The sequence below is a fragment of the Myotis yumanensis genome, unplaced genomic scaffold, assembly GCF_028538775.1.
Source record: "Myotis yumanensis isolate MYYU_CA2020_CCGP unplaced genomic scaffold, mMyoYum1.0.hap1 SCAF_8, whole genome shotgun sequence".
NCBI lineage: Eukaryota > Metazoa > Chordata > Mammalia > Chiroptera > Vespertilionidae > Myotis > Myotis yumanensis.
Window position 1 is genome coordinate 7974051 of NW_027223759.1, and position 17655 is coordinate 7991705.

The window sequence follows — 17655 nt, forward strand, 5'->3', positions numbered from 1 at the left end:
CTCCAGGTGACATCCACACCTGGGATGAAGGGGCCAAGTTTTGATGCTGGTGCCCCATGGACAGCAGGGTGGTCTACACTAGAGTGCACATGGACATGGACCCCAAACGCTACACCGGATTTTCTGACTCTCCCAGAAATTCTCTGAGCACTCTAATGGTTTTTAGTCCACCTGAAAACTTGCTATGAAATGTACCCCACTTACACGTTTATTGGTTAAAAACATAGGCTTTGGACCCTCCGGGTATTTTCATTTGGAGCTAGAAAACTGACAAATAAGCAAAAACATAAAATATAAGGAAATTATAGGTTATGTTGTAAGCTAAGAAAAAAAAGTGGAAGTGGGGTAGAATAAAAGGGACCCAGAAGGCAGGGTGAGGTCTCCTTGCAACTTTGAATAAGGTAGTCTGAGCAGCTCCCACTGAGGAGGTGACCTTTGAGCAGCCTACAGGGAACTGAGGCGTGATCCGTGTGGCTCTCGCGGGGAAGAGCTTTCCCGACTTAGCAAAGAGATAGAAGAGCAGGGGCCTGCAGGCAAGAGTGGGCCTGTCTATGACACATCACCTGTACATTGGACTGTGTGCCCACCACCCAAAGTCAGGTCATCTTCCATCACCATATGTTTGACCCCCTTTCCTCAGAACTACCACCCACCGCCTTCCCTCTGGTAACCACCATCCTACTATCTGTGTCTATGAGGTTTTGTGTGTTTGTTTTACTTGTTTGTTCATTTGTTACTTTCAGCTTTATATCGCACACATGAGAATCAGCGTGACTCTCTAACCAACTGAGCCACCTGGCCAGGGCCACCAAAAAGTTTGAGTAAATAAAAAAGTGACATAAGGAATGGTCAACTCTGACACTTAAAAAAAAGTAGACAGAGCATGCAATTAGAAGCAGCATTTGCTGGATTCCACTAAATAAACAGACTCATTACAGGGGCCAGGGAGAAAAAGAGTGGGCCTATTTACTCCAGGAATCCTGGGGGGCGTGAGAGGGAAGGAGGTGAGAGAAGCTCAAATTGGGTCAGGGAGGATCATGATGGATCTGACCACGCTGTAGCATATCAAAGGGGAGAGGTTGGAAGCTTGTGAACATGTCTCCAAGGTAGAGCTAAAAGGACTTTGCTGACAGATTGAAAAAAAATAAGAGATAAATCTAAGGTTTTAGGCCCGGGCAACTGGAGGGTTGTAGTTGTCATAGCTCGGTTGAACAAACCTGGGAAGAAGATAAGGAGGTCATTTGGGACATTCAAGTGAGGTGTTAACAGGCCTAGAGCTTAACAGTGTGGAGCTGCGGAAAAGGTCCAGGCTGCAGATGGAAACTGGAGTCTTGTCCACACATGGGTACATTTGGTGCCATGATGGAGGTGGAGGAAGGGGTGCATATCCAGGGAAAAGAGGACCAAGGAAGGGCCCTGCAGCACCCTGGGCGCCAAGGTGTTAGAGAGAAAAGAAAGAATCAGCAAAACACACTGAAAAGGAGCAGGAAAAATGTAGGAGAAAAACAAGAGTGTGGTACGATTTGTGTTTAAACATCTAATTTTGAAGACGTCAGAGGGCTGCTAAAACATCCCATTCATTTTCTTTCTTAACCAAAAAGTTCTTATAGCTCTTGACAGGAGGGAATGAGGGAGGGGGGAGGGAAGGAAAGAGATGGTAAAGAAAGAGAAGGCAAGAAAGAGAGGGAGGCAGAAGGACAAAGCAGGAAACAGCACAGTAGCCCTTCAGGCACAAACTCTTCCAATTGTCCGAAACAACTTTCGCAAACATCAGGCTCAATCCTACTTTAAAACTCATCTGAACTGTGTAGGGTCATTTGTAACATGTTATTAGCCTGCTTTCCTTTTTCTCTTGGAAGGAAGGAAGACAGAAAGGGTTGTTCTAGATGCATCTACCTAGTTATTTAATCATAACAACAACTCTGAGATATATGAATTATTACCCCTTTTGTGGATGGGGAAGTTGGGGACTTGTAAAATAATGTAAATTGTGCCTGGGTGGCATGGATCAATGGTTGAAGGATAGACCTATGAACCAGGAGGTCACGGTTCGATTCCCGGTCAGGGCACATGCCCTGGTTGCAGTCTCGATCCCCAGTGTGGGTCATGCAGGAGGCAGCTGATCAGTAATTCTCTCTCATCATTGATGCTTCTCTCTGATGCTACCTTCCTCTCTGAAATCAATAAAAATATATTTTTTAAAAATAACATAAATTGCAAACATGATGAGACATTGATACTAGGATAGCTCTCTGCCTCCTCCCAGTTGACTTAAGGCAGATTCGGGCTCTGCCGGGTTCCCTCCCCTCCTTTCCCTGAAGGTGGAGGCGCGCTCCGGGGGCTGCACAGTTGCCTCCAGGGACTCCCTCAGTCTGTGCTGTTTTGTGTTAAAATGGAATTGTGCTTGTTAATGGGTAGTGAATAAATTATAGCTCCCCCTTTAATTAATCATTGCTCTGCACTATTTATTGCAGCGCTAATGGAATATTTGTGTAATTATTTCTCCATATGTGGAGGTAACACTTTAAACCTTTTAAAATGTCACCGAAGAAGCGACTTGTGGATGCTTCTGGGATAGTTTTGCTAGCAGAGCATGTGTTTTTAAAAATACGTTTTTCCGTCAGAACTAAACTCCATGAGAAATGTCAGTCTCAGACAAGATTATAAAAAAGTGTGTTAAGACAAGTCCCAAGGTCACCTCATATAAAATATGTTGGCCAATAAATTGATGTTCACTTTGGTTCATACAACCTTTCTAGAACATTCTAGGACATGAAAAGAGAGTCATGTAGACCTGCCTTGGATCCTGGCTCTCCTATTTCCTGACAATATTTAATGAGCAGGGTTCCAAATCTCCTGCCCCTCATCGCACCTTCCATGCTTCACTCCTGTCTCTGATTTGATATGCTCATGGTGTTGGCCATACTCATCCAGAAGAAACACTGCCACACCTGTCCCCACAGAGCCCGCATCCCCTCCACCTGCCTGCCCTGTCCCCCAGGCGGGCAAATGCAAAGAAAGACTTCATACCTTGCCACTGAGCATCCACAGCAACCACACGGTGCTGGTTAGTCCTGTGACCGTAGACTAAAACTATGTGAGCATAGGAGGATTTGTAACCACACGGCAGAGCAGACCAGGGAGGGCTTCCTGGAAGAAGTGGTCCTTGGACTAACCCTTACACTTAGCCAGGAAAAGGACTTGGGGTGGGAGGAAGAAGAGCTGCAAGCTCTGAGAGTAGCCGCAGGGTGAATGTGCCTTTTCGCTTATCCTCTTGGTCTCTCTCATTTTCAACATCCTTCTTGCCGCCTTCTCTGGCAGCAGTTGTGTGTTGCCTACCCAATACCCACTTCTCTCTGGGATGAATGGGAAAGGGAAACAGTTGCCAGTCTCCCCGCATCCAGGTGGGGGGCTTGAAGACGTCTCCCCGAGAGAAAGGAAGTACGCCGTTCTTTCCTCCTCTCTCCTTCCTGGGGTCTGGAAGGTGCGTGTGAGGGCCAGAGCGCTAGCAATCCTCTGGGACAGAGGCAGAGGGAACATGGGGGAAGTGCAGGCAGAAGCTGGAAGCTCCTGGGCAATGTCATGAAGCCACTTACCTCAGCGACTTCTTTTATGTAAGGAACAGGTAAACCATCGCCTCATCTGGGTCATTACCAGTTAGCGTTCTTTCTATTATACGCAGCCGTCCCTAAGTGATCCACCTCTCAAGACCAGCCTGGCTCACAAATAATGATCGTTTCCTTCTCTAGATTCATAGCGCTTGTTTGCACCACTCACCGGACAAATAAATCTCCGCCCGGAGACACCGGTTGCGGGGCTATTTCACTTTTCCTGGATTTATATAAACCTCCCCAACCAGCAGCAAGCTTCTGGAGGAAGAACATCAGGCCATATATCTGTGCCTGTCACTCAGTTCCTAGCCAACTCCCTGGCAGCGCATGCATGCTTAATAGCTGCTCACTGTGGGATTATGCCACGATTGTCCTTCAGAAAAAACGTGGGGCTTTTAAATCTTTGTTTCAAACTCTTCAGGAAGGGCAATAACAGTGTACAGGAAAATATCCCCTCTAAGGAGAAAAAAAAAAGACAAAAACTCAACCCCCAGAGTAATGGCTCTGAGATGCCATAATATGACAAGGCATAGCCAAGAAATCACTCGCATTGCTTCCTTGGAAATAGGCGTCGGTAGCCCTCGCCTATTTGGCTCAGTGGATAGAGGGTCAACCTGCAGACTGAAGGCCCAGGGTTTGATTCTCCAGGGCTCCATCCCATGTGGGGCGTGCAAGAGGCAGCTGATCAATGATTCTCGCATCATTGATGTTTCTCTCTCTCTCTCTCCCACCCTTCCTCTCTGAAATCAATAAAAATATTTTTTAAAAAAATAAAAAGAAATAGGCGTTGGTAGCACAGAGACCCCCTTCCAGACAGAAGCCAGCCCCCCTGTGAGCAGAGCCTCGCCTTCTGAGTTTGTCACCGCTAAGATGTCTGACCCTGGAAACACCACCTCACGCACAAGGGAGCTGTTGGTGCTGGAAGTCAGATGGCCCCGCACATGCTCGCCCTCCACGTCTTTCTCCCAAACGCAGCCTTCAGTTCCACTTGCACAAACGCTGTGCTTCCCCCTGTACAGAGTCGCTGGTTTGCCTTCGAAAGCCTTCAGGGCTCTGCTCCGGGGCTGCCTACCTCCCTGCCAGCACTGTGTCTGCAGACCGTCCTTAGCACTTACCCACACAGCCCGTGGGACAAGGCCAGGGAAACTGAGGAAGAAGGGGCGGGCCATCCCATCTGTATATCCACCAAATACAAGACATGAAAAAGAAAAAAACACAGCAAAGACGATGTACAGTATCAAAAGAAAACAAAAATCACTTTCTAATGGGCTTCCTCTTCGCCAGCTCTGAAGCGAGGCACTTGCTTCCTCCTTGTTAACATTTGCCTTTTGAGTAATTTTTTCCACTGTAAGCACTTTCTAAAAAATCGTTTTCACACATTTCTCCGATACATGATTCCTTACAGCATTCCTCCATGCGCACATTCTGGGACCCCGGCTCTAAATAGAAAAGACTTTTATTATGTCCATTAACCATGGACATATGTGCTCCAAAAGTTTCCTGACACGCAGTCATTTGTGGTTTTTAATTATAAACAGAAAATATTCACTAGAAAAATAAAGCAGCAAGCCCATAAATACATCTTTATGCATTTGCTCGCGTACAACAGAGCATTTGGATACACGGCTCTCCCGGCTGCCAGCTCCAGGATGCGAGCACGTGTGCGTTTAGAAACACACAGAGAGGAACATACACTCACATGCACATTCAAGTCCTTGCATCGTACTGGACTCAGGCATCTTTAACTTAGAGTACCGCTGTCAGTTTTTCCTTTTAATTTCAGAGAGGAAGGGAGAGGGAGAGAGAGATAGAAACATCAATGATGAGAGAGAATCACTGATCGGCTGCCTCCTGCACACCCTCTACTGGGGACCAACACCACAACCCGGGCATGTGCCCTGACCAGGAATCCAACCGTGACCTCCTGGTTCATAAGTCGATGCTGAACCACTGAGCCACGCTGGCTGGGCCCACTGTCTTCTTTCTAAAATAAAGAAACGGGTTTTCCTCACCAGCTCTCCCCCTACATGAAGGTGAATTGGCAAAGGCAATGCCCAGTAAAATACTTGACAAACAACGTCATATTTATTGAATGCGTTTTATTTTAACAACCAAAAAATTCTAACAGCCTAACAATGCACATAAGTTAAAAATTAATTATCACTTAGTGATAACAAAGATAGTTGATTTACATGGAAAAAAGAACATTTACAATATGTTAATCCTTATTCACATTGTTGATACCGCAATAAAACACAATTTGTTTTTCATTTCACACACACAAAAAAGGCGGGAAATTGTGCTTTGTCAAGAGGCACTACAAGAGAAAGTTTCTTCTTCCAAATAGATATTATATGACAGATATTGAATAAATAGACATATATGCATTGTAATTCGCAAAGATCTGGCAAGACCACAGGCTAAAATGCCCACAGATTCACTTAGAACCACTGCAAACTTGGCAGTGAAATTAAAAAATAAAAGGCAAGACTTAGCATTGAAAAATACCTAATAAATTTTTGGTTGAAGTGTAAAAGATACCAAATGCGGATGCCATCGATCGATGAACCACCTTGTAAGAGCTTGGCAAATCAGTTTCCGTTACGTGGACAGAGTGACCTTCAGCGACAGTGTAAGAAGACAATTTGGAGAGAGTAACTCGGAGATCAGGGGGCAGCCGCAGCCTTTCTGATGAAAGCCGCAGCACGCTACAGGAGGAGGGGGGCTGGGCCCAGGCTTTAACCGCAAACAACCATCCCTTCGCAAAGGTATGTGATGCTCATGTGGAGATCATCTTTTCAACATCGGTATTGGGAAAAGTACAGGAACATGTCCCTTTAAAAACTCCAGAGGTTACTGAGCAGCTAGAATTAGCTTGTATTGCAACGTCTTCTCCCTGTATAGTGTAAGTTCTGAGTTAATATCTACACATAGAGGTTTGTTTTTTTTTAACTCCTACCTCTTATACCTTTCAAATATATAAATAGTATTAACAGTTATATTACAATGGTTGTGTAGTAAACAGAAAATAACTTTCAAAGTGATATTGCATGAGGTCTTTGACAAGGTTGCATGAGAACACAACTCAATAATAAAAAATAAAAAAAATCCAACGGTGTGGGGCTGTCCGCTGGCCACGAGGAAGCCGGGTCAGGCTCACCAGGCCGGTCCTGAAGGTGAGGTCTCCTCTTGCGATGACGCTAATGGAAGTGGAGTGTTTCTGAGAAGAAGCTAAAGGTTGGGGAGCTGTGGCAGAATGCAGCTCTCCTGCTCATTCCACTCAGCAGCCCATAGGCATTCGTTCTGCGTGAGGACAAGTAACTGCTGCTGTGTAGGGAACTGGGAAAACGTTTCCGATGGCGACAAGCAGGTGACGCCACTGCAATTGTGTCACCTGCTCTATTGCCTGGAGCTGCACAATGACTGGACCTCGGGCTCTGGTGAGGGCTGCCACTCGGGGGCTGCGAGAGCAGGAATGAGAGTGTTTGGTCGGGGAATGGAATGTGCAGGAAGGAGAGGAAGCCCAGAGGGAAACAGGAGTGGGAAATGCCTTTTGGGAGACGGATGCAGATTTATTTGAGAGGGAGCCCCTTGAACTGGGCAGCAACTTCTTTTCTAACTTAACGTTACATTGAACTATTTTCTATTTAAAAACAAAAACAAAAAAAGACAAAAGAAAACAGCAACAAACAACTTTTAAATGAGCAGGCTTATTCATTTTAAGATTTGAAGCCACGAGCAGGTAAATAAATCTCACTACAGAATGTGGCTCATACTATGAATTCCATATGTCCAACGTCAAAACGGCGTTTTATCAAGACCACGCTAATGTCCAAGTTTTCTCTGTACCGAATTTCAGGTTTACTCATCTGGAATTCCACAGAAATACATCTGATCACTAAAGCAACGACAGGTTGAATAACGGAACATATCGAGTCAGTTTAAGTGTGCATTGTGTCTTTAAGAGTAATTGGACTTGTATCATTTAAGGTGCCCTGATTTTTTTTTTTCCCTTTACCTTCTTCTTTCTCTCTCTCACTTTTTTTTTATTTTTTATTTTATTTTTTTGGCAGTGTTGATTTATTTTGTTAAATACATACCTCAAAAATTACCCATCAAGCTGCCAGATAGGAAGCCATAGAATTAAAAAAAAAATCAGGGATAAACACAGAAAATAAATAGGAATTCAAAAATAGTCACCCCACCCTGAGAGCAGGCCGAAGTTTATCAAAAAGCCAAAGCGACTCACTGGGAAGTGGTTTTTTGTTTTTAATACATAAACAAGTCTCTTCTCCAAGAACTCATTTCACAGTCTCTTCTTTCCGGTTGTAAGGTTCTCTGTCCCATGCAATTTTCATATATATATGTAAATATATAGATATGTACATATACATATACACACACGTGTCGCTTCCTTCATGTGTCTTGTCTGTCTTTTCCTCCCGGGACTGGCCCCCTGGCTCTTCGATGAAGTGCAAGAACAGCGAAGGCAGCGTCTCCGGGGCCGGCATGACTGTGCTCCAGTCCATGGTCGAAGTGTAACACTCGAGTGTCTTTGCCAAGGCGACGTCTGATTGGGAAATACTGAACGTATTCACTCTACAGGTGTATCCTGTGCAACAAAGAAATGTCAACAACAAAAAAGGTAAGAAAAACCAAACAGACCAAAAAAAAAAAAAAAAAAAAGGCAAAAATAAAATAAAGCCAAAAAAAATTTTTTTAAAAAAAAAGCAACGAGAACAGAAAATCCTTGGACCGATGTATTGCTGTGCCTGGTGGGGGTTCACATTATCTCTGGTCGCTGTCCGCGGGCGCGGCCTTGCCCTTGTCCGCGCCCTCCTCCTCGGCCTCCACCTTGAACATCTCCTCCGAGCCCTCCTCGCTGTCGTTCTCCTCCGACTCGGTCAGCAGCTCCTCGTCCTTGTACTCGGCCACGTCCACCGCGGCGCCCAGGTGCTCCTTGAGCTTGCCGTGGTGCTTCACGTGGTACCGCTGGTTCTGGAAGAACTTGATGATGGTGTGCTTGGGCAGGTCCAGCTGCGCCGAGAGCGTGTGGATGGCCTCCTGGTCGGGGTACAGGCCCACGTCGTGGATGAAGCTCTGCAGGATCCCCAGGGCTTCCAAGGAGATCTTGGTGCGAGACCGGGGCTTTTTGGCACAACTGTCTTCCGAGGGCGGCGGCGGGGGCGGGGCCTCCTCGCGGGGAGGGGAGCTCTCCTTGGTAGCCTGGGCCTGCTGCCTGTGAAGGACCTGCTGGTTCAAAGGAAAAGGAAGTTAACATGGGACTCGCCATGTGACCTTCGCCGAGGCATCCTCCTCTGCACGATGGGCTGTCCGTGCAGCAGGGGAGCGAGGCTGGGCTCGCCTGGACACTCAGGCCTCCAGAAAACCAAAAAGCACTGCAGGAGATGTAGACTCACATCTACAAGAGGTTAGTAAGAGCCCGGCCCCGGTGGCTCAGTGGTTGAACATCAACCTATGAACCGGGAGGTCATGGTGCGACTCCCGGTCGGTGTACATGCCCGGCTTCCGGGCTCCATCTCGAGCCTGGGGCGTGCAGGAAGCAGCCGATCAAAGGTTCTCTCTCATCATTGATGTTTCTCTCTCTCTCTCTCCCTCTCCCTTCCTCTCTGAAATCCCTAAAAATGTTTTTTAAAAAGAGGTTAGTCATAGTGATGTTGGCAGATATTTACATTCTGAGGCACGAAGACGTTGGTCATGGTGGCCAAGGTCATTTGAATTCAGGCAACCTGGCTCCAGAGTCCTCCTTGCAGTTAGCCAGCATGATGTGCCTGCTGCCTCCCTGAAAGCCGATGGCAAAGAAACCGGACCCAGAGGAACAAGTGGGCTCTGCAATGGCAACCCATGGGTTCAGGTCCAGATGCTTCCGCTTAGCGGGGCGTCCTTAAGGTGCAAGACACTGACCATCGTTAAGCCCTATCTCATCCCCTATAGCAGAAGGATGAGACTATCTTCCCAGGGACGTGGCAACAAGGAGTAAATGGCACAATGTACGTAGGAACAGTGCCTACCGGAAATCAGAGGCTGACAAACGTATCCACTGAAGGGCCAGAGAACAAATATTTTAGTCTCTGTTGAATGACTCAACTCTATCTTACAGCATGAAATCAGCCATAAGTGATATACACACAAACAAACATGGCTACGTGTTAATACCATTTTATTTACAAAAACAGGTGGCAATCTGAACGTGGCCCATGGGCCATAGTTTATCCACTCTGGCTTCGGGCAGACTTCCAGTAAATGACAGCCAGTGCTATCATCAGCCTCACAATCACTCTTAGAGGGAGCGTGGACATTGGAGCCAGAAAACCAATCCTTCATAAAACTGGGAACTTTTCTGTATTTTCTCTTGGCTCTGATGTTGATCCTTAAATATATATTTTTAAATAAAAACTTCCACATGAATTTAAAGGTAAAACTGTTTTGTAAACTATGAATTTTAAATGACTGTTTCATACTCATATAGGTGGACTTTTTCAATGTCACTATAAACTATTAATCCTGTTTTGCACACATTGTCTACTTTCTGTATTTTTACCCTTAATATCAAGGTTTTCTAGTTGTAATTAATTTAAATTTCTGTTTTATCTCTACCTATCCTCCACTTGTTTTTTTTTTAAAAAAAGCTAGTTAGGCAAGCTTTTTTTTTTTAATCCTCACCCAAGGATATGTTTTTTCATTGATTCTAGAGAGAGAGGGAGGGAGAGGGAGAGAAACACCCATGTGAGAGAAAAACATCATCACTTGCCTCCCCTACGTACCCCAACACGGGGACTAAACCCACAACCTGGGTCTGTGCTCTGACTGGGAAGTGAAGCCATGGCCTTTCTGGTGCATGGGATGGGGCTCAGAGCACACCAGCCAGGATGGCAAGTTTATTCTTGATCTTCTTAATGATATCCCTCTGCGTAAAATAATCCCCCCCCCTTAATATTTATTTATGAACTTATTTAATGTGACAAAAAAAGGAAGCAATACAGAGGAAACAGTCAGAACCACTCCCTGCACTCTAGTCATCAGCCCACGTGAGAAGGGTCATATGGGGGGAGGGCTGCCGGGAGAGGGGGAGGGCTTCCGGGAGAGGGGGCAGGGCATGGATCCCAAGGAGGAAGCCCAGCTCTGCTGATGCCTAGCAGTGATGTTGTGGAACGAAGAGGCGCACATGGTAGCCCCACTATTGCAAAGGCAAAGACCACATTTCTCCTACCCAGATCCTGCCTAACTTCCCGGATCTTGCCAAGCCCTTTAAGAACAGTGAGTGTACTTTCTAAAAAATAAACACACGTTTCTCCTCTCACCATTCTCTCCTATTTCATACCATCTTTTTCATGTTAAAGTAACACGTTCAATACTTTCCAGAGTTCAGGGGGAAGTCTGTCTAATCAGTGCTGAAGAAAACATGTCTAGTTACATTAAGGAATCACTTAGTCCCCCCACCCTCACCACCATCACTGTCACCACCACACACTACCCATGTGACCCGTTTTCCTTTTTAGCTATAAAACATCACCATCAAAGCAAGTGTTTAAGAAAAAAAAATCTCTGACATTTATCCTCGTCTTAGGGACCATCTGATGAGAAAATAACTTCTCAGCAATGGGAAAATACCAGTCTGTTACATAGAATTTAACAAATATTGGGGCAGATGAAATTGTCACCTATGATAACGATAAAAGAGGATGAAACTTTTCAAATAGTAATTGATAATCAAGCGACAATCAAGACAACAATCAAAAGGATAATCTAACGCAAATAAGAATATCTCATTCTAAGCTGATTGCCGGGAGTAAAAAGGAATCTGAAACAGAGACCATGAAACAGTGGCTCAGGAGGTCCATGTGATGTTGGCCAATTAAAATGAATGTTCCTGGCGTTTGCTTTATCGCTTTCAACTAAGAGCAAACTCGTGTGGTCTGCCATGGGAAGCTGGCATCAGCAAAAAGTGAGCCCCATTACTTCAACACCCTAATTACAGCAGCAGGAGATGCGGAGTGGCATGGTGGGCCGCACTGCCCACGGCAGCCTTGATGGCAGGAAGACCCTGCCTCGGAGGTCAAAATGTGGGCGGCTGGGCACTGCAATAAATGAACCCCCATGTCAACAGGTGAGGGGTGGGCTTTCTGGTGAGCGAGGGAGACTGGAATTATGTATGGAATATATACATACTCGAAGATCAGACACTCAGGCACGAGTGCCCCCTATTAGAGCAATTGCATTAATTGGAAAACAAAAGAGAATTAAAATGCCCCATTTTCTAAATTATGCTTGCCTTCTGTAGTAAAAGTCAGCACAACGGTTCCATTTAATTAAATCATCAGATTGGTTCTTTAGGGGTTTTCCATTGTGCACTGGTTAGATTTAAAGAGATTTTTCCAAAACTCTACTTGGAAGTTACTGTAATCTTTCCGCATGACAGGGTCTGTCCACCCAGCGGGCCCGCACCACCGCCCTGCTTCATTAGGACACAGCAGTGGCAACACATGCACATGGGAAGCCACACATGAAACAGAAACAGCGGGGATCACAGCTGCCCTTACTGACCGTGTCCTCTGTGCCAGGCAGTGCTGAGAACTGCACATGGACAACGTTTATCACCCTCCCGGTGCAGCAGGGAAGTGCTATTTGGATCAAGAACAACCTGAAAACACGGAGCATCTCGGGAAACCCTTTCCGTTGGAAATGAAGACCACCAGGTGCTGTGGGTCTGAGAAAGCAGGTGTCCCAGGAATAATGCCAGCCCACCACAGGAGAGAAAGATGTTTCTCAGAGAAGTAACAGCAGTAGACATGATCTACAAAGTGGACTCTCTTGTTTCCGGTCAATGTTCTCTAGTGAGTTGGGCAGCATGGCACTGTTCCATGAACAAGGTTAAGTGGTATTTCTAGCATCTTTGAAGAGATAAGGAAAAATAGAGATTGACAAAATGAGTAGCTCTAAGGTCAGACTGTCTTACAAGTCACCAAAAGGGCCTACCTGAGGTTTTGGGGGTTTTATTATTATTGATTTTGTGTTTTTTTTTTAAGAGAGAGACAGAAGAAGGGAGAGGGAGAGAGAAACACTGATGTGAGAGCAAAACATCAATTGGCTGCCATAACTCTATAGTTGACTTTTCAATACGACAATTAGGGTTAATAGCAACGAAATTTCTAATTAGCTTCAATAATAAAAAAATAATAATGATGATGGCGTTAGTAGGTGGTAGCATTCATAGAAAGAGTATCATGAGCTAAAAACTAGCTTAAATGCTGTAAATATATTTTATTTTCACAGTAACCCTGGAGGTAGGTGATTTTTTTACCCCATTTTATGATGAAGAAGCTGGAGTTCAGAGTTCAGACAACTTGTCTGGGGCCACGGAGCTTGTAAGTAGCAGAACTGGGATTCTAAAACTTGTCTGTCTGCTTTTAAATCCAATGCCCTTAAACGTATGTGCTCCTGCCTTCTGTGAGCAAGACTGCATTGGAAACCTGAGCAAAGTCTCTAGAGCAAAGGTGACAGACCATAAACAAAACATCAGGCAGCAATAACTGCTATAAGCAAAAATAGAGCAATAGATGAGGAGAAGTGAGGGGAGGGGACGTTATTTTAGAAACAGTGACTCAAGGAAGCCTCCCTGAGGAGGAAGCATTTGAGCAGAGGCCTGAGGGAGTGAGGACCAAGCCAAGAAGAAGAGCATGGGACACAGGAAACAGCCAGCAGAAGGGCCGGAAGCAGGAAGACACCCAGTGTATTTGAAACATCAAGGAAGATACCACGTTAGAGCTCTGCCATCCAACAGAGCAACCACTAGCCACACTGTCTGTTCACATTTAGAGTTAAATTAATTGAAACTAAAAAAAGAAAAAGCTCAGTTCCTCAGTCACATTAGCCACTTCTCAGGTGCTTGATGACCACACTGTGCAGTACCATCTTGGACAGCACAGACAGGGCTCATTGCCCTCATCACAGGAAGTGGTGGTGGGCAGCCTACACTAGATGGTGCAGAGGTGGCCTTGGCCAGAGCAAAGGACCTTGGCATCTACGGTCAGGGTGATGAACGTCCTCACAATGAACTGCAATCATAATCAGCCCAAAATATAGTGGGACGTGAAACTGCCACTATTACTAGAGAGAAGAGAAATATTCATCTATCCACATGTGAAGTAAGAAAAACTCAGTTTGTAAGATATTACTGGACTTTCAAGGGCCTTCCACAAATAGCAACGCTATCATAAACACAACCAGGAAGATGCACGGGCATTCTCTCCTCAAGAGAATGGTCAATTTACACTTAGCTGACGGCTACTCTCTTCATCAGACATGCTTAGCATGTCTAAAAGAAATTAGGTTTAAAACAATCAACCTTGGGTCAAAAGAGTAAAAAAGGATCCACTCATCAAATATTTATGGAATTTCTATAATAATTGAACCTATTAACTTACAAAGCTTTCTAATAAGGAGTCCTATCTTCAACAATTAGGTGTTGATGAATAGGTTATGGGTAGGACATAAATAGAAAGTTAAAAGTCTACGTTCCTTCTAATTTATTTGCTGAAATCTCCCTGGTCTAAATATGACATACATGTACATAAAAGGACATGAAGATGTGACAAAAAACAAACAAACCATGTTGTAAATATATTCAAAAGGGACATCAGCTGCAGAATGAAACCCAAGCCTCCTTGCCCAGTGATGAAGCGCAGTCAGAATAGGGACAGGCCGTTGTCTGCCCACAAAACTGAACATCTTGAAAACACAGCGACAAAATGGTACCATGACAAAATCTGAGGCAGATAAAGCAGTGCTTCTTAAACCTCTCAGTGTTCAAATACATTTTGAGGGCTTCAATGAAAACCAGCTGGGAGTCATGTGTAAAATATAATGGTTTTTGCCTGCAGGGAAGGAAGTGAGATCTTGAATGATTAAGTTGAGGAAAGTATATAATTCACTGTATCATTATGGGGTGAAATGGATTACTTATAATAAGCCAAGACTTTGTGGTCTTTTTATAGAGAGAAAATGAGAAATGATTAAGGAGGTGACTGCAGAGGGTGGCTGATCCAGGGTGGCAATAGGTTGGAACAAACTTGCCCAGGTGGTCGCTGCCACCTCTCCAGGACAAGTCCCACCCAGAGAGGTGAACCTCCCCGAGCTTCGGGTCCTCAGGGCTGATGCACATCCATGAGATGAGGACACAGACAAGATGGCTTTGTTGCATTTATTTTGAGTTCGTATCAGAATTACTTGGACTGGTTTACTCTTACCGCATTCTATGACGACAGAATGTAAAATAGTTGACCCAAAAGAGGAAAGCATTCTTCCACTAAGAGTCCCGAGAGGAATATATTTAATAGATGATAACAACTGGTTGAAAGACCCTGTGCATAACTCAATTAGACTTTGTTAAATGAATGGATGAATAAATTCTGCTATTTAAAAATACCATATATAAAGAATACCATATAACTTGAGATATTTGTCTTAAATTTCAACAACCCAGTGCTACACCCTAATATTACCCTTTTTTCTAAAGCATCATTTAAGACTATTAATTTTGGCTCAAAAATTCTATGGGGAGAACTTAACATTAATGATTAATGATGAATGTAAATACTGTATATCTATCTCAATGATTGGACTGTGACCTACACACGGGCACGCCATATGCCTGGCACACTGAGTGCTCAGGTCCTCTGTGCTCTGCGGCACTAAATTAACTCCATATCCTCTCTACTTTCAGACCAGTTATTATTCTTGTTCTACGCATCTTACTATTTATTTTTTACAAACTATGTTTTAAAAATAAAGAAACTTTATTCATCATAGAAACTTACATTTACTGTGTATAGGAGAGAAAAAAAAAAATATATATATATATTTACCATTTCTTGTATTTAAAAAAAACAACAACAAAACATTCCGGGGCATGGTATAACCCATAAGACGATTGTTATAGGGCCAGACGGCTTCACAGGGGAGTTCTACCAAACATTCAAGGAAGAACTAAAACATACCCTCCTCAGACTACTACAAAAAATTCAAGAGGAAGGAACACTTCCAAGCTCATTCTATGAAGCCAGCATCACCCTAATACCAAAACCAGGTAAAGACATCACAATGAAAGAGAATTACAGGCCAATATCCCTCATGAACATAGATGCCAAAATCCTCAACAAAATCTTAGCAAATCGGATCCAGCAGTACATCAGAAGGATCATACACCATGACCAAGTAGGATTCATCCCAGAGATGCAAGGATGGTACAACATCCGTAAATCAATAAATGTGATACATCACATAAACAAATTGAAAGAAAAAAACCACATGGTCATATCAATTGATGCAGAAAAAGCATTTGACAAAATCCAACACCCATTTTTGATAAAAACTCTCAGAAAGGTGGGAATAGAAGGATCATACCTCAACATAATAAAAGCCATATATGACAGGCCCACAGCCAACATCATACTCAATGGACAAAAACTAACACCATTTCCCCTAAGAACAGGAACAAGACAGGGATGCCCACTCTCACCACTCCTGTTCAACATAGTACTGGAAGTATTAGCCATTGCAATTAGGCAAGAAGAAGGAATAAAAGGCATCCAAATTGGAAAAGAGGAAGTAAAACTGTCCTTATTTGCAGATGACATGATATTATACATACAAAACCCTAGAGACTCCATCAAAAAGCTACTAGACTTAATACATGAATTTGGCAATGTAGCAGGATACAAAATTAACCCCAAGAAATCTGAGGCATTTCTATACACCAATAGTGAACTTTCAGAAAGGGAGATCAGAAAAACAATCCCATTTACCATCGCACCAAAAAAATTAAGATACCTAGGAATAAACTTAACTAAAGAGGTTAAAAACCTCTACTCAGAAAACTACAGGACGTTGAAAAAAGAGATAGAGGAAGACATAAACAGATGGAAGAACATACCATGTTCTTGGATTGGTAGAATCAACATCATTAAAATGTCCATACTACCCAAAGCAATCTATACATTCAACGCACTTCCCATTAAAATACCAATGGCCTTCTTCACAGATCTAGAACGAACTCTCCAAAAATTCATCTGGAATAAAAAAAGACCCCGAATAGCTGCAACGATCCTGAGAAAGAACAAAGTAGGTGGGATCTCAATGCCAGATATCAAGCTGTATTACAAAGCCACTGTTCTCAAAACTGCCTGGTACTGGCACAAGAACAGGCATATAGATCAGTGGAATAGAATAGAGAGTCCAGAAATTAGCCCGAACCAATATGCTCAATTAATTTTTGACAAAGGAGGCATGAACATACAATGGAGCCAAGATAGTCTCTTCAATAAATGGTGTTGGGAAAATTGGACAGATATATGCAAGAAAATGAAACTAGACCACCAACTTACACCATACACAAGAATAAACTCAAAATGGATAAAGGACTTAAATGTACGACAGGAAACCATAAAAATTCTAGAAGAATACAAAGGCAACAAAATCTCAGACATATGCCAAAGCAATTTCTTCACTGATATAGCTCCTAGGGCAGTTGAAACTAAAGAGAAACTGAACAAATGGGACTACATCAAAATAAAAAGCTTCTGCACAGCAAAAGAAACCATCAACAAAACAACAAGAAAACCCACTTCGTGGGAAAACATATTTACCAACGTCATATCTGATAAGGGCTTAATCTCCAAAATTTATAGGGAACTCATACAACTTAACAAAAAGAAGATAAACAATCCAATCAAAAAATGGGCAAAGGATCTAAATAGACACCTTTCAAAAGAGGACATTCAGAAAGCCAAGAGACATATGAAAACATGCTCAAAGTCACTAATCATCCGAGAGATGCAAATCAAAACAACAATGAGGTACCATCTCACACCTGTCAGAATGGCCATCATCAACAAATCAACAAACGACAAGTGCTGGAGAGGATGTGGAGAAAAAGGAACACTTGTGCACTGCTGGTGGGAATGCAGACTGGTGCAGCCACTATGGAAGGCAGTATGGAGGTTCCTCAAAAAATTGGAAATGGAAC

At 43.7% G+C, this 17655-nt stretch overlaps 1 protein-coding gene across 2 annotated transcripts in view; it reads right to left on the reverse strand.

Annotated features, from left to right (window-relative positions):
- Positions 1 to 5713: 5713 nt before the first annotated feature.
- The window catches only part of SATB2 (SATB homeobox 2), a 176744-nt gene continuing 164802 nt past the window's right edge, over positions 5714 to 17655 (reverse strand). The window contains exon 11 of one of the 2 annotated variants that reach the window (XM_070421775.1): positions 5714 to 8861. In XM_070421775.1, coding sequence (XP_070277876.1) covers positions 8400 to 8861 — 462 coding nt within the window. In that variant the 3' untranslated portion in view covers positions 5714 to 8399. Of the gene's footprint in view, positions 8865 to 17655 lie in introns of both variants that reach the window. The other variant, XM_070421774.1, reaches the window with a different exon arrangement.